The sequence below is a fragment of the Microtus oregoni genome, unplaced genomic scaffold, assembly GCF_018167655.1.
Source record: "Microtus oregoni isolate MIOR12 unplaced genomic scaffold, Mior012 000006F_ref0000085, whole genome shotgun sequence".
Taxonomy (NCBI): Eukaryota; Metazoa; Chordata; class Mammalia; order Rodentia; family Cricetidae; genus Microtus; species Microtus oregoni.
The window spans coordinates 53589368-53610391 of NW_024543065.1; the positions used below are offsets into that span (position 1 = coordinate 53589368).

At 51.0% G+C, this 21024-nt stretch overlaps 1 protein-coding gene across 1 annotated transcript; it reads left to right on the forward strand.

The window, feature by feature from the left end:
* Nucleotides 1-7232: 7232 nt before the first annotated feature.
* Nucleotides 7233-12561, forward strand: Znf574 (zinc finger protein 574). Its single transcript, XM_041654868.1, has 2 exons — nucleotides 7233-7361; nucleotides 9604-12561. Exon 2 carries the CDS (start codon nucleotides 9624-9626, stop codon nucleotides 12312-12314), a length of 2691 nt encoding a protein of 896 aa, XP_041510802.1. The 5' UTR covers nucleotides 7233-7361; nucleotides 9604-9623; the 3' UTR covers nucleotides 12315-12561.
* The last annotated feature ends 8463 nt before the right edge of the window (nucleotides 12562-21024 follow it).

A 21024-nucleotide genomic window follows, 5' to 3' on the forward strand; every position in this document is an offset into this window, starting at 1 on the left:
GGGGTGGTGGTGGTGATGGTGGTGGTGGTGGTGGAGGGGAGAGATGGAGGGAGGGAGGCAGGGAGGAGGGCGGACTGGAGGAAGGGAGGGAGGTAGGCAGGGAGCAAGGAGGGAGGGAAGTAGGGGAGGGGGAGATCGTATTGGTCGGGGCTGGGGGGCCCTGCGAGGAGAATGCTGATGAGAAAAGCAAGCTGCATTGGATGAAGGTCCCACCCCCGGGGCCACCCCCTCCAACCACACCATGCCACCGCCCTGCCCAGGCAGTCCTGGGTACTGGAGCCCATGAAGATGAGAGGCATTGGTGGGAAGAACTGAGCGAAGGGCCTAGAGGTGGGGAGAGAGGAGAAAAATGCAGAGAAACAGAGAGGTGGGCCAAGGCCCACAAACTCACAAGGCCAAGGACAGGGGAAAAGCCCAGGCATAAAAAAGCAAACCACTTGAGGACAAGCGAGCAGTTTAGGGACACAGGGGTGTCTGAAGGTGGGGAGAGGCCAAAGACAGAGGGACAGACACAGAAAGACTCCTCGGGATAGGGAGCCATACACAGAAGGGGCAACCAGGAAGCATACAGAGCCCAGAGAGCAAGGAGAGGTTACCGAATCAGGGGACAGTCCCATGGGCACAGGAGACACACAGAGACAATCATGTGGTTCATAGACACAAGAGGCCCACAGAGGCAGGCATGGCTAGCTGGTGGAAATGTAACTGGATAGCCTCTGGAAACAGGCTGAGGATGTTAAAGGGGGGAGGATGGGAATTCTCCATTATGCACCGAGAACTCCTGGGGACCCAGAGATGAGTGGGAAGGGAGAAGAGACCTTCATCTTCTCATCACCTGAGCAGTGAGCCAGTGGGAAGGGTTGACAAAATGGCAGGAAACTGGAGAGCAGAGCCAGAGCTGAGAGAAGCCCTCTCCATCAGGGAGTTCTGCTGTCTCTCTGAGGGAGCCCAGAAGGGCAGGGGGATGGAACAGAGAATCAACATAGATCTTCAAGTGGGGGTGGTTGGTGCATGGCTGGGTGTGTGTGGGGGGGGTGAAATTTGGGGGGAAGGAACATGACAGTTGGTGCTGAAGGCTGAGCCCGTGACTCACCACCACCCCCATGCTCGTGATGGGGAGGAGACACTGACACTCTCACGTGCAGCCCCCAGCACATGTGACCACATGCCTCGCACACACAGTTGGCACGTGGCAACTCAGACTATACCAGGCCTGGCATGGTGAGCTCTGACTATGTGGGACATGCCTAGCAGACATGTGACACCTACACCTGACCCTAAAGGACCGATTTCGTATATGCCTCTTCATCCTATTAGGGCTAACACAGCCTCCTTAACTCTGCTCCAACCAAGGTTACGGCCAGTACCCATGCCTCTAGGTCTTTGCTGATGGTGAGTACCTCACCATCCTCCTTCTCTAGACACAACCTGTCCCAAAAGTCCCAATCCATTGCTACCACCAGAATGTCTGACCAGGCCTCAGCTTCCTTTGCAGGGACAATACCTTGTCAGTCCAAATTAAGCTGAGATAGCCAAGCAAGTTTATAGAGAGGAGCCTGAGAAACTAAGCTGGAATCTCAAGAGGGAAAAAAAGAAAAAAAAAAAAGAAAGCCTCAGCAGGGGGGGCGGAGAGAAGGCTCAGAGGTTAAGAGCATTAGCTGCTCTTCCAAAGGTCCTGAGTTCAATTCCCAGCAACCACATGGTAGCTCACAACCATCCAAGATGAGATCTGGTGCCCTCTTCCAGCCTGCAGGCATGTAGAACACTGTATACATAATAAATAAATCTTTAAAAAAAAAAGAAAGAAAGAAAGCCTCGGCAGGAACAAAACAGTATTCACGAGCACAGAATCTGCCCAAGGTTGAGCCAGGCTTGTTTGTACTTTGGCTCCTATGCAGGTGACTTCACCCCAAGGGCAAGCCCAGACTACAGTAGATAGCAGCTAGGCCCTAACCTTAGAGCTAACCAGACCCCACCAACTGCTTTACTCATCTTTATCTTTTATTTTTAAAATCTGCAACCCTGCCCTCTTCCCCCATTTGTACCCAACCCTATCTTTTGCTTTTTTTTCTTTTGATTTTTATTGAGCTCTATATTTTTCTCTGCCCCCCCCCCCCGTCTCTTCCCTACCCTTCAACCCTCCCCCAAGGTTCCCATGCTCCCAATTACTCAGGAGATCTTGTCTTTTTCTACTTCCCATGTAGATTATATCTATGTAAGTCTTTCTTAGTGTCCTCATTGTTGTCTAAGTTCTCTGGGATTGTGGTTTGTAGGCTGGCTTTCTTTGCTTTATGTTTAAAAACCACCTATGAGAAAGTACATATGATAACTGTTTTTCTGTGTCTGGCTGGGTTACCTCATTCAAAATAATGTTTTCTAGATCCATCCATTTTCCTGCAAAATTCAAGATGTCATTATTTTTTCTGCTGTATAGTACTCCATTGTGTAAATATACCACATTTTCCTTATCCATTCTTTGGTCGAGGGACGTCTAGGTTGTTTCTAGGTTCTGGCTATGACAAACAAAGCTGCTATGAACATAGTTGAGCACGTGTCCTTGTGGCATGATTGAGTATCCTTTGGATATATACCCAAAAGTGGTATTACTGGGTCTTGAGGAAGGTTGTTTCCTAATTTTCTGAGAAATTGTGACACTGACATCCAAAGGGGTTGTACCAGCTTGCATTCCCACCAGCAATGCAGAAGTGTTCCCTTTTCCCCACAATCTTTCCAGCATAAGTTGTCATCAGTGTTTTTGATCTTGGCCATTCTTACAGGTGTAAGATGAAATCTCAAGTTGTTTTGATTTGCCTTTCTCTGATGACTAAGGATGCTAGACATTTCCTTAAGTGCCTTTTTTTTTTTTTTCCCGAAGCAAGTTTCTCTGTAGCTTTGGTGCCTGACTGGAACTAGCTCTTGTAGGCTGGCTTTGAACTCAGAGATCCACCTGCCTCCGCCTCCCAAGTGCTGGGGTTAAAGGCATGCACCACCGCCTGGCCCTTTACTCTTCTTGAAGTGAACCATTTACCTTATGGCCACAAACAATCCACCCATTAGGGAATTGAGTATAGGCGGGAAATCCTCTCCTGGGGCCTTCCTATGGGAACGTGGACACATTTCTCTGGGCCTCTGTTTCTTTGTACCTCAGGGTAGTTGTTTCTCCCTCACAGTGTCGATCACAGAATTAAATAATGCATGGAGAGCACTGGGCAGAGCCCCGAGAGTCACCTAACGCACTCAGGTGTCAGCTGAATTTGCTACTTCCAGAGTCTAATACATAAAAAACTAATTTCTCAAGCCAGTCATAGTGTTGCACACCTTTAATCCCAACAGGCAGAAGGCCAGCCTTGAGGCTAGCCTGGTCTACATAGAGTTCCAGGGCAGCCAGGGCTACATAGAGACCCTATCTCAAAAAATAATGCAGTCCATATAGCAGTATTTACTTAGCGCTTCACAACCCTGGGACAAAGACTGCCATTCTTTGTCCCAGGGAAAAACTGAGACACAGTGGAGTTGTTTAGCCCAAAGTCAAAACTAAGGAAGTCCAGGGCCAGCATTCAAGCCAAGCAGCCCAGTTTAAACATGTATGCCTGCTGTTAGGAGTCTAGTAAGAAGTCAGGGCACCCAGTTAGACACCACCAGAAGGGCAACTGAAGAGCCAGACAAACTTTATCTGGTTCTGTGTTCAGTTCCCTAGTATGTTGGCTTTAGATGGGGAAATGACCCAACTCTGAGACTGTTTTCTCATCTGAGAAATCAGGGACAGAGTTTGACCAAATGCACCTCTGATGGCTCCCCTGACCGTGGATTCAAGGAGGAGCTTCCAGAAAACATTGGTGTCCAAATTTGGAATTCAAATATAGACACTGAACATCTTCCTCCGTCACTCTCCACCATATTTTTATATTTAGGTTTGTGTGTGTGCACACACAAGCACAAACATGTAATGGAATGTGCCAAAGTCGGAAGACAGTTTTCAAAGAGTCGGGAAGAAGCAGTAGGCTCCATCTTGGGGGCACCTGGCAAGTATCGGGGTAGGGATTTTGGAAAAAGTGTGGGATATTGAGGCACACAATGCTCCGAAGGCCTGTGAAGGAAGAATTACAGCCCTAAATCCCCGAGGGCCAGTGGCAGAAAACATAACACCACTCAGCCGGAATGGGAGAGGGGACCAAGCAGGAGCAGACAGGCTGAGTGAAAGGGGGAAACCAAGGCAGGGGCGATGAAACGGGGGAGGGGAGGATAAGGTGAGATAGAAAGGAAACATTAAGAAAATAAGTCTAGGTGAAGAGGAAAACCTAGCGTTTTAAAACTGTCTTGAGGTTGGCTGGAGAGATGGCTCAATGGTTAAGAGCATTGCCTGCTCTTCCAAAGGTCCTGAGTTCAATTCCCAGCAACTATATGGTGGCTTACAACCATCTGTAATGAGGTCTGGTGCTTTCTTCTGGCCTGCAGGCATACACACAAACAGAATGTTGTATACATAAGTAAATAAATAAATAAATAAAAAATTGTCTTGAAAATCAAGAGTTCTCGAGTTTCCTTTCACCTTGTGGATCCCAGAGTAAAAACTCAGCATTGAGCTTAGGAGCAAGTGTTTTTAGTTTTATAATTTTTTAAAAAATGCTGCAAGATCCCCAGCGGCAGTAGGTCCCAAATGGTGGTGGCGGGCCATGTGGTGGCAGGCAGCGGGCCCTGCGAGCAGCCAGTCCCAGGCAAAGGTGGCTGCTGGTCCCGGAGCAATGGCTGGTCCCAGGCAGGGAGACACATGGAGGGCAGGCAGAAGACAGAAACATGGATAGACACGACTTGCAGAGTAAGGTTGAATATTTATTCAGGAGGTTATGAAGGGGGAAGGGAGAAGAGGGGGAGAGAGAGAGGGAGAGAGAGAGAGAGGAGAAAAGGAGAGGGAGACAGAAATGGGGAGAGAGGAAGAACTGAAGCTGCCTCTCCGAGAGGAAGATGGAAAAGAGAGTGAGCTCAGGCCAGAAGCTGAAGATCAGCCTGCCTCAGTAGATGGGGAGGGAGTGGGCATGGCTTGTCTCTTAAAGGGACCAGGGACCAAAACCATAACATTTAGGAGCTGAACCATCTCACTGGCTCTCTGCTTTTTGTTTGTCCTTCTCTTGGTTGGTTTCATTTTGGCTTTCCCAGACAGAGTTTACCTGTGTAGCCCTGGCCGTCCTTGAACTCAGAAATCCGCCTACCTCTGCTGGGCTTAAATGCGTGCATCACCACTGCCCAGCAACGGGGTCTCTTATGTGTAACCCAGGCTGGCCTGGAACTCCATGCCTTCTCATGCCTAGAGGGTCCTGAACTGTGCAAAAAGGACAGTCACCCTGAAAGATGAATGGTACACGCCTGTTTAGGTTTTTTTTAAATTTTTGTTTTTTGAGACAGGTTTTCTCTGTAGCTTTGGAGCCTGTCCTGGAACTAGCTCTTGTAGACCAGGCTGCCTGGAACTCACATCGATCCACCTGCCTCTACTGGGATTAAAGGTGCATGCTCCCACCACCCGGCTTGCGCCTTTAATCCCCCAAACACAAGAGGCAGAGTCAGACCGATCTCTGTGAAACAAGTCTGGTCTACATAGTGAGACTCTATTTCAAAAACAAGAACAAAACCCAAAACTGACTCGATCCATTAGGAATCGATTTCCTTCATCAGGATTTCCACCCCACAACTTCAGCTTCTTCCAATGGAATTTACTGTGAGGGCCAGCCATGATAATCTAAGTCTGGGCAGAAAGGAAGTTCTTTGCTTCCTTCAACTATTATCACGGGGGAACTCTGGCCATCGATAAATTTAAATGGAGCCTAGTGTCTCAATAGTTTACCCTGAGACAATGCCTGGCAGACCAAGATTACCTGACCCCCACCCAAGAGCAGACCATTGAAAGGGAATTCCTGGCCTTCCAAGCACTGTAGATAGAAACACTTGCCAGCACTTCACCAGGGTACCCCTAGACGAATGTCAGCCAATCAGGGGTCCTGAACCTCAGAGACCCCTCACCCCCACCTACTATAAAAACCCAATTCTAGCCCAGGCGGTGGTGGCACACGCCTTTAATCCCAGCACTCGGGAGGCAGAGGCAGGCGGATCTCTGTGAGTTCAAGGCCATCCTGGTCTACAGAGCTAGTTCCAGAACAGGCTCCAAAGTACAGAGAAACCCTGTCTCGAAAAAACAAACAAACAAACAAACAAACAAAAAAAGCAGGGCGGTGGTGGCGCACGCCTTTAATCCCAGCACTTGGGAGGCAGAGTCAGGTGGATCTCTGTGAGTTCGAGACCAGCCTGGTCTACAAGAGCTAGTTCCAGGACAGGCTCCAAAACCACAGAGAAACCCTGTCTTGAAAAGCAAAAAAAAAAAAAAAATTCTAATTGAGCTAGGGGCTCTTCGGATATTCCAATATGTTGAACATGTGGAGAGACCGAGTTTGCAAACTTGATTAAAATAAAAGCTCTTTGCTTTTACATATGGGACTCGGTCTCCTTTGTTGGCTTTTGTGGGGACCCACGGATTTGGGCATAACACTAACGAGCTTTTCCTTTTTCTCTCTCCTACCTTTTTCCGCTTTCTGCCACGTACTTTAGGTTTTCCTCTTCCCCTAAACTTCCTTTCCTAACATTTTCTTTCCATCCCGCCCTGCCTTAATTTCCTCCCTACCTTTTTCATCCCCCCCTTAATAAAAAAAAAATGAAATCTTTAAGCCTCAGTTTCCCCCTTTCACTCGGCCTGACTGCTCCTGCTTGGTCCCCGCTCCCATTCCCGCCGAGAGGTGTCTCAGTTCCTGCCACTGGCCCTCGGGGGATCTTGGGCTGTAATCCGCCGGCCTACAGAGCGCGGTGCGTCTCAATAACCCACACCAGGCTTGCCGGGCGCCCCCAAGATGGCGCCTACTGCCTCGTCCCGCCTCCCGACGTCATCGCGCAGCTCTCTGTTCAGCGGTGCCCTTTCGACCATCAAAGGCGGAGTCCAAGAAGACTTGGGAGGGGAGGATCCTCTTGGGAGGCCTAAAGGGGCGGGCACTAGCTACCTGGAGGCCGAGCGGTGGGGGAATATTGCTAGAGGATTGGCTGGGCGCGGCCTGATCCCGCTCCTCCTCGCTATTGGCTAAGTCCTCAGAAACTTGAGCGCCGATTGGTCTAACGGCAGGGCCAGGAGGGCGGTGATTGGGCGCATTGCGCAGTCAGCGAGGCGGAAGGTGGGAGGGGCGTTGTTGAGAGAGGGCCCCGGACGAGAGCGAGGTTGCGGAGCAGGCGAGACGACGGGCGCTAGAGAGGACGCGGTGCTAGAGTGGCTGTGCGAAGGGAGCTGCAGCCCGCGGCCCGGCCTGGGGCCGGCTAGACGGCCGAGGCGGGTGAGTTCCCGCGGGAGCGCGGAGGCCCGGCCCCCACCCCGCGCCTCGCTCGCGTCATTCGGTCTGCACGCTGAAGGCCTGGAGGAGCGCGCCCCGGGTGCGGAAGGCGGAGCGGCCGTTGGCCGCTGGGCGCGCGGGCCGGGCGGGGGCCAGGCCGGGGCGGTGTTTGGGGTAGAGGGACTGGAGTTGTGTGCGGGGCTGAGTGAGGAGGGGCAGGGCTCGGGCTGCGGGCTGGGGACCGACCTTGGCGGGAAGGGGAGGTCCCGGAGCTGCCTCGGCGGAGGGCTCTCTGGTTGCATGGGGTACCGGGGCCACGGGTGGGTGCGCTGGAATGGGTCCAGGATCGAAAGAGGATGATTGGAGGGCTCTTGGTTGCTGGGGTGGGGAGGTGGCCCGAGAAAGGAGGTAATGAATGCAGGGAGGGAAATCGATTTTTGCCTGGAAAGAACTAAAGCAGAGAAGGGGTTTGAGGTATCTTTAGAACTAAGAGAGCGGTCCAGGTGTGGAAAATGGGGTTAAATTAATACGGAAGGCCAATAAATCCACGGAATTGGAGGTTGGAATACCCTCGGAAAGTACTGACAACTGTCTTTATGTTCTCACGGGTATCCGTAGGTTGAACTGGGGAGGGATTGTTTTGTTTTAGGTACAGGTAAGTAGGCCAAAGTGAAGTAGTCCTGGTTGTAACTGGGGAGAGAGAAAGGTGGTAGTCTGGGACTGTTGGGGTTGAGAATGAGATGTGACATACTGACAACTTTGGGATTCTGGGTATCCCCATAGTCATAGGCTAGTGAGGATTATGAAGAAGAGGGGGCTCATTTTGCAGTCTTTGGGTACTGATGGAGTTTTTATGGGAGAGACATTGGGAGCCCTGAAGAGAGTAGAAACAGCGAGAGGGGAAAGGTTAAGCCACTGTGAAGGATAGTTTGGATGTCCCTGGACAAGATTAGTGTGGGGGGGATCTTCTTTGCAAAAAGGACAAATTTATATGGAATGGGGATTTGAAAGTTCCTGGAGTGGGTTAGGATAGATTTGGATCTTTTCTCAAAAGAAGAAAGGTTTAGATTGATACTGTTACGGGCTTATCGGATGGGCTAAGGTTGTAACGTTGGCCTGGACCTTAATCCAGAAAAGGGTAGTTTTGTTATTCCCCCCCCCCAAAAAAAGCCCATAATAGGCATCCCTAGATGAGTTGTGGTGGCCTTAGGAAAAAGAGGGAGTCATGCCACCGAGAAAAGGAGATCCGGGTGCTCAGAGGGTCTTGATGGAGGGAGAAGGGCATGAGGAGGGTGAGAATAGTCTAGATATAAAAGATTGAGCTTCTCTGGAGTTTGTTTTAGGTAAAGGTTGATGATACGGGGGGGCTTTTACTTACTTATTTTCCAGACAGAATTTCTCTGTGTAGCGTAACTGCCCTGTAACTTGCTCTGTGGGCCAGGCTGACCTCAAACTCAACAAACTCAGAGATCTCCCTGCCTCTGCCTCCTGAGTGCTGGGATTAAAGGTGTATACCACCACTGCCCAGCTGAGAAGGTCTTGATGTGCTTAGCTTGAACCAGTTTTAATTTAAGAGTCTTTGAGTACCAGGAAATGGTTAAGGTAGGAAGTCTGGAGATGGATTGAGTGAGGGAGAGAAAATTGGAGATTGGGTGACTTGATGTGAGGAATCTGGGCACTGGTTGGTTAGCAGAGGTTGCGTGGCAAGAGGAGGCCAGACTACCAGTGCCTAAGGTAGAGTAGGGATGTTGGTTTGTACACCAGTTTGAGCGGCCTGAGCCTATGAGGAAGAGCAGAATCCATGTAGGAGGGCAGCTGGGAAACAGGCCAGGGGAGTGAGGACTCTGTGGGTAGACTGGCAAAGGAGTGTTGTCCCGGGCAATGGTGATACAGGAAGGTCTGTATCACAGGGAAAGCAGCTCCTGTTTTGTGGACAGGGCCTTGGGAACCTGTTCTGAGGCGTGGGAACGGAGAGGAGAGGATTAACTAGGATCTGGTGGGTGGAGTTTGCTGAGAAGGGAGATTTTGGGGTGGGGTCTCTAGGAAAAGACCACTGGAGAAATTTGTGTTGCCTGTTTGCTATGTTCAAGGAAGGAAGGATTTTTAGGGAGAGTGTTGGAGTGGAAAATCTAATCCAGAAGTTGGAGGAGGAAGTATGTCTGAGGGTTTAGAATGTAGAGGTGAGGTGACACAGGGAAAGAACTGCCCTGGAGGATTGACTTGTCTCCACCCTCCCTTCCCTCAGCCCAGGGCCTTGCTGCTGCCATGACTGAGGAGAGCGAGGAAACATTCCTGTATATCGAGCACCGCTATGTCTGCTCTGAGTGCAACCAGCTCTATGGCTCCCTGGAGGAGGTGCTTGTGCACCAGAACTCCCATGTGCCCCAGCAGCACTTTGAGGTGGTGGGCGTGGCTGACCCTGGAGTCACAGTGGCCACAGAGGCAGCTTCAGGCACAGGCCTATATCAGACCCTCATACAGGAGAGCCAGTACCAGTGTCTTGAGTGTGGACAGCTGCTCCTGTCACCTAGCCAGCTCCTGGAGCACCAGGAGCTACACTTGAAGATGATGGCACCCCAGGAGGCAGTGCCCGCTGAGCCTTCCCCCAAGGTGCCCCCCTTGAGCTCCAGCACCATCCACTATGAGTGTGTGGATTGTAAGGCTCTGTTTGCCAGCCAGGAGCTGTGGCTGAACCATCGGCAGATGCACCTCAGGGCCACCCCCACCAAGGCTCCTGCCCCCGTTGTCTTGGGGTCTCCAGTTGTCTTAGGCTCCCCTGTGGGCCAGGCCCGAGTAGCTGTGGAACATTCATACCGAAAAGCCGAAGAAGGTGGGGAGGGGGCAGCTGTTCCGTCTGCGGCTGCCGCCACGACTGAGATGGTAACAGAAGTGGAGCTGCTCCTCTACAAGTGCTCCGAGTGCTCCCAGCTCTTCCAGCTGCCGGCTGACTTTCTGGAGCACCAGGCCACCCACTTCCCTGCCGTCCCAGAGGCCGAGGAGCCTGCTACAAAGCAGGAAACCCTGATCCCCTCATCCACCGAGGTGCCAGCGTCTCTACCCGACCCCTTGCCAACCTCTGACCATAGCTATGAGCTGCGCAATGGGGAGACCATTGGACGGGATCGACGGGGGCGGAAGCCCCGGAGGAACAACAGTGGAGAGTCAGGTACAGCAGCCACCCAGGAACTCTTCTGCTCTGCCTGTGACCAGCTCTTCCTTTCACCCCACCAGCTGCAGCAGCACTTTCGGAGCCACCGGGAGGGTGTCTTTAAGTGTCCTCTGTGTAGTCGTGTCTTCCCTAGCCCTTCTAGTCTGGATCAGCACCTTGGCGACCATAGCAGCGAATCTCATTTCCTATGTGTAGACTGTGGCCTGGCCTTTGGCACAGAAGCCCTTCTCTTGGCCCACCGGCGAGCCCATACTCCAAATCCTCTGCATTCATGTCCCTGTGGGAAGACCTTTGTCAACCTTACCAAGTTCCTTTATCACCGGCGTACCCATGGAGCAGGAGGTGTCCCTTTGCCCACAGCACCAGTTCTGCCAGAGGAGCCTGCCGTTAGTGTTCCTGAGCCAGCCCCTGCCGAGACCAAAGAGCCAGAGGCCCCAGAGCTCCCGGTGTCTGAGGAGAACCCAGCAGAGCCTGCGGCTCCAGGCACTTACCGCTGCCTCCTATGTAGCCGTGAGTTTGTCAAGGCTTTGCAGCTGACCCGGCACCAGCGTTTTGTGCACCGACTAGAACGGCGTCACAAATGCAGCATTTGTGGCAAGATGTTCAAGAAGAAGTCTCATGTGCGGAACCATCTGCGCACACACACTGGGGAACGGCCCTTCCCCTGCCCTGACTGCTCCAAACCCTTCAACTCACCTGCCAACCTGGCCCGCCACCGGCTCACACACACAGGGGAACGACCCTACCGCTGTGGGGACTGTGGCAAGGCTTTCACTCAGAGCTCCACTCTGAGACAGCATCGCCTGGTGCATGCCCAGCATTTCCCCTACCGCTGCCAGGAGTGTGGACTGCGTTTTCACCGCCCTTATCGCCTGCTCATGCACCGCTACCACCACACAGGCGAGTACCCCTACAAGTGTCGTGAGTGTCCCCGCTCCTTCCTGCTGCGCCGGCTGCTAGAGGTACACCAGCTTGTGGTCCATGCTGGGCGCCAGCCCCACCACTGCCCATCTTGTGGGGCTGCCTTCCCCTCCTCACTGCGGCTTTATGAGCATCGGTGCGCAGCTGCTGCCGCCCAGGCCCCACGGCGCTTTGAGTGTGGGACCTGTGGCAAGAAAGTAGGCTCTGCTGCTCGTCTGCAGGCCCATGAAGCTGCCCATGCTGCTGCTGGTCCTGGAGAAGTCTTGGCTAAGGAACCTCCGGCTCCCAGGGCCTCGAGGGCTACTCGCACACCCGTCACTCCGTCCCCAACAGCCCTTGGTGGTGCAACCTCTGCTGCCCCTGCAGCCCCTGCCCGGCGGCGTGGCCTAGAATGCAGTGAGTGCAAGAAGCTGTTCAGCACAGAGACATCACTGCAGGTGCACCGACGGATCCACACAGGCGAGCGGCCGTACCCGTGTCCAGACTGTGGCAAGGCCTTCCGCCAGAGTACCCATCTGAAAGACCACCGGCGCTTACACACAGGTGAGCGGCCCTTTGCCTGTGAAGTGTGTGGCAAGGCCTTTGCCATCTCCATGCGCCTGGCAGAACATCGCCGCATTCACACGGGTGAACGGCCCTACTCCTGCCCTGACTGCGGCAAGAGCTACCGCTCCTTCTCCAACCTCTGGAAGCACCGCAAGACTCACCAGCAGCAGCACCAGGCTGCAGTGCGGCAGCAGCTGGCAGAGGCAGAGGCTGCTGTGGGCCTGGCTGTGATGGAAACTGCAGTGGAGGCTCTGCCCCTCGTGGAGGCCATTGAGATTTACCCGTTAGCGGAGGCTGAAGGGGTCCAGATCAGCAGCTGACTGGCCCCCATTTTCCTCTTCAGCGTCACCAAGCCCTGATGCTGCAGGTCTCCAACAGCCCCTTAAAACCTGTGTATATATTGTACCCCTCTCTCCTTTCCACCACCATATAAGTTCTGTAACTAAATTTATTCTCTTCTCTGAGGGGGTTGCTCTGGGGTCCTTGATACATAAAGGACCCCTCTCCCTCCCCACCTCCACTTGTTTGGTGGTCTCCAAATGAAGCAGTCAATAAAGACTGAGTTGGACATTTTTGTGCTTTTGTCAGGCCGAGTATGTAGGGTGGATTTGGGGTATCCTGAGACCAGACACTAGCTGACCTCCCCTGGCCGGATCCCTAGCACCCCAATAGAACTTGGTACAGTTTGCTGGATTGAAAAAGCAGCCAGAGTCCATGGCATGGTTCTTTGAAACAGACCTCTTGTGTCAGATGAAGACAGCATGTCTTGCCACTAGAGGGCCTCTCGGCCTAAGAAAAATCTTTAAGCAATCTGGGTGTTGAAGGAGCAGGTGTTGCTGGAACATCGAGAGAAACATTGGTGCGCCTCTCAGCCCTAGCCTCCATTTCCTGCCTGATGTGGTTGCATCCCACAAAGGCAACTGGATTTCTCAAACTAGATCCCTGAAGGCAGGCAGACTTGGGTCAGGTGTGATCAGCAACAGTGGTGGAGGGGAGCTCCTGGGCTTCACCCAGTAACAGAGTTGGAAGTTCTGAGTAATGGCTTCTAGAGTAGAAAGTGCCGTGGCTCACCACACCAAGTTGTGGCTCAGCCAATGGACATTTATTGTAGGAAGAAAGTGATGGAATGCCTGGTCAGTGTCTGTCTGGTATCTTAACTACTCAGCTTCCATACACACCCCAAGAACTGCAGATTCGCTTGGGTCTCTCACATGCTGGGCAAGCTCACTACCACTAAGCTGTATCCTCATTTCTCGTTTTGAGACAGGTTTTGCTGGTTGCCCAGTTGGCCTTGGGCTCACTCTATATATTCTAGGCAGGCTCTGAGTTTGGTGGCCCTCCTGCTTCAGCTTATTGAGTAGCTGAGGTTACAAGCCTGTGCCCTTGGGTTAGTTTCATTAAATTCTGTGGGGATCATGTTTTATACAGGAGGCCTCTGGAGTGACTTGCTGACGGTCAGTTCAACCCAGGGCAGAGCTTGAATTTAAGTCTAGTTTTATTTGGTTTAAGTATCCATATTTTTTTAAAGATTTATTTATTTATTATGTATACAGGATTCTGTCTGCATGTATGCCTGCAGGCCAGAAGAGGGTACCAGGTCTCATGGATGGTTGTGAGCCACCATATGGTTGCTGGGAATTGAACTCAGGACCTCTGGAAGAGCAGTCAGTGCTCTTGACCCCTGAGCCATCTCTCCAGCCCCTAAGCATCCATATTTGTTCTGTCTGGCCCATGACCTTGCCTAGCAAGAAAGTGGAAGTGACTAGGTGAGGATTATTCCAGTCCCTTCTGTTAGAAAGAATCCCTCTACTTAGAAGGACACTACTTGAGAGATGAAAGGAACTGGGCGGGGGATGGGACCTTAGACCTGCCCACTGGGCATGCCTGTCACTCTGTGGCTTGATCTGTTGCTCAGATGAAAGAAGACCTGCCTCCTGCTTTTTATTTTTATGCCACTGTCCTTAATTATAATAATTAAGAAAACACTGGTTACAACCTGGCAAGAGGGCCCATTTGCCACACAAACCTTGTGACATTTATTTATTTATTTATTTATTTATTATGTATACAATATTCTGTCTGTGTGTATGTCTGCAGGCCAGAAGAGGGCACCAGACCTCATTACAGATGGTTGTGAGCCACCATGTGGTTGCTGGGAATTGAACTCAGGACCTTTGGAAGAGCAGGCAATGCTCTTAACCACTGAGCCATCTCTCCAGCCCAAACCTTGTGACCTTTGATTCCCAGAGCTCATTATGGAATCAGCTCCTATAGGTTGCCTTTTAACCTCTGCCTGCCAGCTCCCATAGGTTGCCCTTTAACCTCTGCCTACCAGCTCCCATAGGTTGCTTCGACCTCTACCTGTGCACCATGGCCTGCATGCACTGGTAGTCACACAAAAACAAATGGTAAAAGTACCTGTTGGATATCTCTGTCAGTTACTTTAAACACGCAGTTGGTTTTCCACTAGGATTTCTCCATCATGGATACCATCTTCAGTGCCTACCTGCCCTGCAGGAGACCTAAGCCACTAACCCCAAGTACCAGGTCCTGTTCCCCAGGAACCAACCTCCCCCCTGGGAGATCTGTACTGTTTGTAAAAGCTATTTCAAGTAAGACGCTCAATAGTCGGATCCTTTGTCCTCATGAACCAGATGCAAAGCAATTGAAACAAAAGGGACAGTATTAAGGTGTTTTCAACAGCCATTAGCCCCTTGACAGTGGAGTGATCCTCCTTCATGGAGCCCCACCCCCACAAAAAAGTCAGGCAGTGGTGGCACAAGCCTTTAGTCCCAGTGCTTGGGAGGCAGAGGCAGGTGGACAGCCAAGGCTACACAGAGAAATCCTGTCTTGAAAAACAAAAACTGTCTAGAAAGGTGTTGCAGAGGACCCATGTTGGGTAGCTCTCAACTGCCTGTAACTCCAGCTCCAGGAGACGAGATGTTCTCTTCTTACATATGGGCATCCTCACACACGTCATACATGGGTACATGTATGATACATATATATGTACATATACATAAAAAGACAAAGTTGATCAACCCCGAGAGCTTTGATGGCTTTTGAGCCTTAGCCCTAAAGAAAGATAATACAGACTTCCCAAATCAGTGGATGTTACATGTCCCCTTTCTAAGATGTACAGCCAGCCAGCACACCCAAGGTGTAATCCAGGAGCCTGCACTGGGCAAGTAACGAAAGTGACCTCAGGCTCTTCTAAGAAAGGCTTTCCTTGCCTCAACCTCCGCATACCAGAGTTGCCAGCCTCTGCCACCACACCCGGCTGCATTGCCTGCTTTATTTAGATTTTGCAGGAGCAATAGCCAAGGGAACATAGCACTGCCCACTAGTAGCTTATAAAACTTGAGAGGCCAGCTAACTAAGCAGGGCATGCCCAAGAGCCTGGACATTATTATGCTCCAGGCAGATGCATAGTGGAGGCTCCAGGACCAGAGCGTGCTCTCAAGTGTGAGTCATGGGACATCTATGGTTCTGACCGCAGCCCCTTGAAGGCCAGCGAAAATCTTCAGCCAACTATACTGACTTAAGAGGGGAAAGTGCTTTAAAAAAATGATGGAGGGGCTGGAGAGATGGCTCAGAGGTTAAGAGCACTGCCTGCTCTTCCAAAGGTCCTGAGTTCAATTCCCAGCAACCACATGGTGGCTTACAACCATCTGTAATGAGATCTGGTGCCCTCTTCTGGCCTGCAGACATACACACAGAATATTGTATACATAATAAATAAATAAATGTTTTTTAAAAAAAATGATGGAGATAGGGGCTGGAGAGATGGCTCAGAGGTTAAGAGCACTGGCTGCTCTTCCAGAGGTCCTGAGTTCAATTCCCAGCAACCATATGGTGGCTCACAACCATCTGTAAAGAGATCTGGTGCTATCTCCTGGCGGGTATATATATAAAATAAATAAATTTTTAAAGAAATAATGGAGATGGAACCCATGGCCTTGCATATAGCTCATGTCTCCAATCTTCAGCCTTTCCTATTGGCTCACCTGGATCCCAGCACCTGTGTCCCAGACAGGACGCAACAAGGACAAAAGAAGGCCAGTGGCTCTGTTGAGACCAGTTCTGATTTTCAGTGGTAGCATCTGGGAGTCACCCCAGCCCTGACCTGGGAAGTTGCTTCGGCAAATGACTAGTTCGAGATGGCAGGATAATCTGAGTTAATGTCCCTCAAAGGAGGCACATACGTTGTTATTCAATCTTACTTCAAAGTCACCGTCTGTGTGCACATGTGCGTGTACATGGCTGAGGGGGGGGGATTGAAACCTTAGACTAGGGAGCCATATCCTCAGTCCCCTCCCCTTTTTGAGCCAGGGTCTTATTGTGTAGCTCAGATTGCTTCAAACTCTCAGTCTTCCAGCCTCATGTATTATTCTCATTTTTGAGACAAGATTTTTGAGCCCAGGTTGGTCACTTAAGTATACAAAACTGATCCTGACCTCTGCCTCCCATGTGCTAGGATTAGTGGTCTGTGTTCATGTTGTATGTACATGTGGAAGCTTGAGGTTAACCTCACTGCTCTCAGAAATGCTGTCCACCTCCTTTGAGACAGGATCTCTCGTGCCTACCTGGAGTTGACCAGTTATGCTAGACTGGCTGGCCTCCCCATTCGCAGGGCTCCACCTCTCTCTGCCTTCCTAGTGCTGGGGTTCCAGGGATGGATGGAGGCATTTTTACATGCATCTGGGGCTCCACTCCAGATCCCTGTGCTTGCAAGACAAGCACTGAAGATTGAACTCTTATTAACTTTAATTAATTAATTTTGGTTTTTCAAGACAGAGTTTCTCTGTATAGACCAGGCAGGCTGTCCTCGAACTCAGAGATCTGCCTGCCTCTGCCTCCCGAGTGCTGGAATTAAAGGTGTGTGCCACCACTGCCCCAGCCTATCAACTCTTATTTTAAAGGTCTTTTTAGTTCTTTTGGGAGGCACCCAGGCAAGAAGGTGGGCAGTATTGGCTGATTTCTTGGCTTTTTCGTGGCTTTTACTGAAGACAGTGTTATAGAGAGCTGTATATCCTCCGCATTATTTATTTAGGCTGGGTCTCACTGTGGAGACCTGATTGGCCTGACACTCAGTGTAAGAGACTGGCCTTAAACTCAGAAATCTGTCAGTCTCTTCCTCCTGGCTGTTGGGATTAAAGGTATCCACTACCATGCCCAACTCTCCTAATAATTTAACCATCCCATTCAGTTCCGCAACTCCACGAGGTAGGCATTGTCCTGTCTACCACGGAAGCCCGTGAGGTATGTACTGTCCTGTACTATAGAACCACTGCAGCTCATGTCTACTGAAAAATGGCAGAACTGAGATTTTTGAATTTGAATTCTTCCTAAATTCCTCAAATTTTCTGAACATAGAAAAAACATTCAGGTCTTCTAACCATTGTGTCCAATTTTCTGAATGTAGAAAAAACATTCAGGTCTTCTAACCATTGTGTGTGTGTCTGCCTAGAATGGCCTTGCAACTCAAACAAACCTGCCCCCGTACAAGGCAGTGATCCTCCTGCTTTAGCCTTCACTGGGACTCCGGCGCCAGGCCGCCACTCCTGACCCAGTATTGGAACAGAATCATTCTTTCCCCTCCCCAGTTCACGTTTCCAACCCACACCCTGACCTGGCTTACTATTCCCAGGAAACAGAAGGCCAAGAGACACCAGACATCATTTCTCTCTGTACAATTTTTAATTTTTTATTTTTTGATGTTTGTTGTTCAGATGAATGACACAAGTTACAAAAACGGGGCCATTAAAAGAAGCACATTGTACAATGAACAAGCAGATTGAAGTTAAAAACACTGAAACACTAACCCGCTACCACAAGAAGAGACAGGGAAGGGATCTGAGGGGAGGAAAGGGGCTGCCAACACAGGTGGGTCAGACAACCAAAAGGGGAGCGACCTCGATGGGCCTGGTGGGTCACTCCAGGGCCCACGTCCTGGCCCACTACTTACCAAGGCTCCCCACTCCTGTCTCCTCCACCTGGGCATTCAAATAAATAGGTGAGGGACAGCCACACCCAAAAAGGAGGAGCCAGTCAGATCTTTACCAGGCAAAGTGGTCACTGCCTTAGTGCTTGGCCTTGGCAGGTGACAGTGGTGGCAGTCAGGGGCCAGAGGAGGTGACCAAAGACTAGGCCTCCTCTTCAGCCCCAAAGATGTCTGCCCTGCCCCCACTCCCCAGCTATGATCCAAAGGCCCTCTGTTCAGAAGCCCCTGTCACCCTGCAATTACATAAATAAATAAATATTGAGCCCCTGGGCTTAGAGGACAGGTTGGGGGAAGGGCAGCAGGGCTAGAGGAAAGGGGGGGGGCAGGGAAATAGGGGGTCACAGACAAAGTAAGTAGTCGTCTCCGTCCCAGCAACACTTTTCTGGATTTTTTTTCTTTGCTCCTTTTTGCTTGTTTAGGAAGGAGCCAACACCAAGGACAAATACTTAAAAATATACATTATTTTTTCTCTTTTTCCCGAAGCCTTTGTCATCGTCGTCTTGCTTTGGAGACTGCTGAGGTCAAAGTTTAAACCGCACAAAAGAACCGCGGCTTAAAGTTTTTGTGGTTTTTTGTTGTTGTTGTTTTTGTTTTCTTTTTTATTGTCTTTTTATTTGTTTGTTTGGGGTTTTTGTTTTTTTATTTTTTTTATTTTTTTAAATTTTTTATTCTAATTTTTTTCACTTTTTTTCCCAACGTATAAAAAGGTAGCGGAGTTGTCTGTGGTTTTTTTTTTTTCTTTTTTTCTTTTTTAAATGGTTAAATCTTTGGTTTGTTTCTTTTTTCTCTTGGAGGCCTTTATCTCTCGCACTTGCCTTTCCCACTCAGAGACAGGTGGGGGCCATGTGTCTCAATCTTGCTCATTAGTCTCTCTCACCCTGGGTGAGATGGAGAGAGAGGCACCCTTGGAATGAGCTGAAGGAGAAAAACTAGTCAGGCCAAGAAGTCATTCCCCTGACTTGACTAGTTCCTGGCTGGAGCTCCCAGGGTAAGGGCTTGGAGACTCTCTTGGTCTTCTGGGAAGATGCATAAGACCCCAGTTTCTAAAGGGGCTTGGGAACCCCATCCATCCATCCATCCATCCATCCATCCCTCAACCACCCCTATACATACATCCAGCCCCTTCCTCCCACTTCTGTCCCTACCCTGTCCCTCCAGAAGGGAACAGAGAGGCGGTTTTGTTACTGGCATTATTTATTTTTGGCACAAATGGCCCACCGTTGGGGCGGACCAGTCTCTGCTCCTCCCTAGGGGGAGTCAGGGCTGGGAGAAGGGAAAGTCAGAACACTGCCTTCACCCCAGTCCACTCAGCTCTCCCTCAGCCCAGGCCCCTGGTCCACCATCTGACATCTAAGCTGGCGCAGGGTCTCCCTCCCCCACTCCATATAAAGCGTCCTAGCCCTCCAATTTCGCTCACACACAGACACACGGACACAGGCTCTGTACAGACCACAAAATAAAAACGATGAGATAGTTTTGTTTCCCGGAGTCGAGGCTGGGGTGACGGAGTGGAAGGGGCAGGTGGGGGCAGGAGGGACTAGAAGTCTCCCCACCTTCCCAAACCTAGCTCCCCCAAGCCCCCAGCCCCTTGCCCTGGCTGGCCCCCAGCCAACGATATTTGGTTTCTTTTTTTTTTTTTTTTTAACATTAAAGTTCTGAGGTATTTGGTGCCTTATCTCGAGTCCTCGGAGGAGGGGTCCCGGGGGGGGGGGAGACCTGGGGCTCACCTGCCCCTCCCTCCCGCCCTCCCACCCCTTCCCAATATTTGGTTTCACAGCTGTAGTTAAAGCTCGGGATTTGGTTAGTTTTCCCCTCCCAGGATTTTTTTCCTTGTTTTTCATTTCCCAGTGTGGGGGTTGAATGGGGAGGGTCCCCACCACCCCCAGTGCATGGGGGTCCCCTCCACCAATGTCAGGGCATCTGCCCATCCCTGCCCCCTGCTTCCTGCTCTCTTTCTGCCCCACTCCTCCACACTGGAGTAGGGAGAGGTCCCAGGTAGGGACTTGATAGGGAGGAAGCAGGATGAATTGGGTGGTGAATCCTGGATTTTTCTTTTTTTTCTTTTTGGTCTAGAATCATAGTTTATGTTTGAGTCATCTCCACCATGCCTTCCATGCTGCCTGTCTTCTCAGAGGGTTTTTGGGGGGTTGTTTGGTTGGTTGGTTGTAACTCCTTCATTCTGCTCTGTTCAAATGTCTTCCTATCCGGTCAGGAGCCCTTGGCCCCTTCTCCAGCTGTGGGTTGGGGTCCAGGCCCTCTCGCTAGCCGCTTCTCAGGAATGTATAATGGACAAACTCAGAGGTAGGGTGAGGGCAGGGAGTCGGTTCAGCAGAGCTGCGTACATTCCAGCGAGGATAGGTGGACGAGGTGCCAACCCCATTGGTGCCTGGTGGGGGGGCAACCACTCCACCAGGATTGGGTAAGGCACCCAAGGCCCCGAATTAATCTGGAGTCTCTGCTACCTCTGGGGCCCAGCCCGACAGTTTTGCTTTTGGGTGGGAGAAGGGAGACCAGAAGAAAAGAGAACGCTGAGACCTAGGGGCCTCTCTCCTCAGAGTGTCTAGGATGGAAGGGGAGCCCTGGGCCATTGCCCAGCTCTTCCCTTCCTTTGCTCCTGCCCAGCCAGGGGCAGGGGTCACTCTGATTTCAATGGCTCGCGTCCTTCACAGCAACTTTGGTTTGAGGAGAGATACAGAAAGAAGGCTATCAAGAGATGTGAGGGAAGAATGAAGAGAGGAGAGGGGGGAGGGAGAGGAAGTGAGGGAGGAAAGGAGAGAGAGAGAGAGAGAGAGAGAACAGAAACAGAGACCAAGAGGGAATCAAACTACCCAACAGTTGGTTTTCCTTCACCCATTCTTTTTGCTTTCCTTTTTTTTTTCTTTTAAAGCTTTTTCAGTTGATTGGGGGGAGGCAGGGAGGGAGCTTGGGGCTCTTCACCCTTGTCCCTGACACCCTCTCTCAGCCCCACCCACCCGCTTCTGTCCACCCTGGCTGAGGGACAGGCCCCCCCAGCCCCCCCTCCGGCT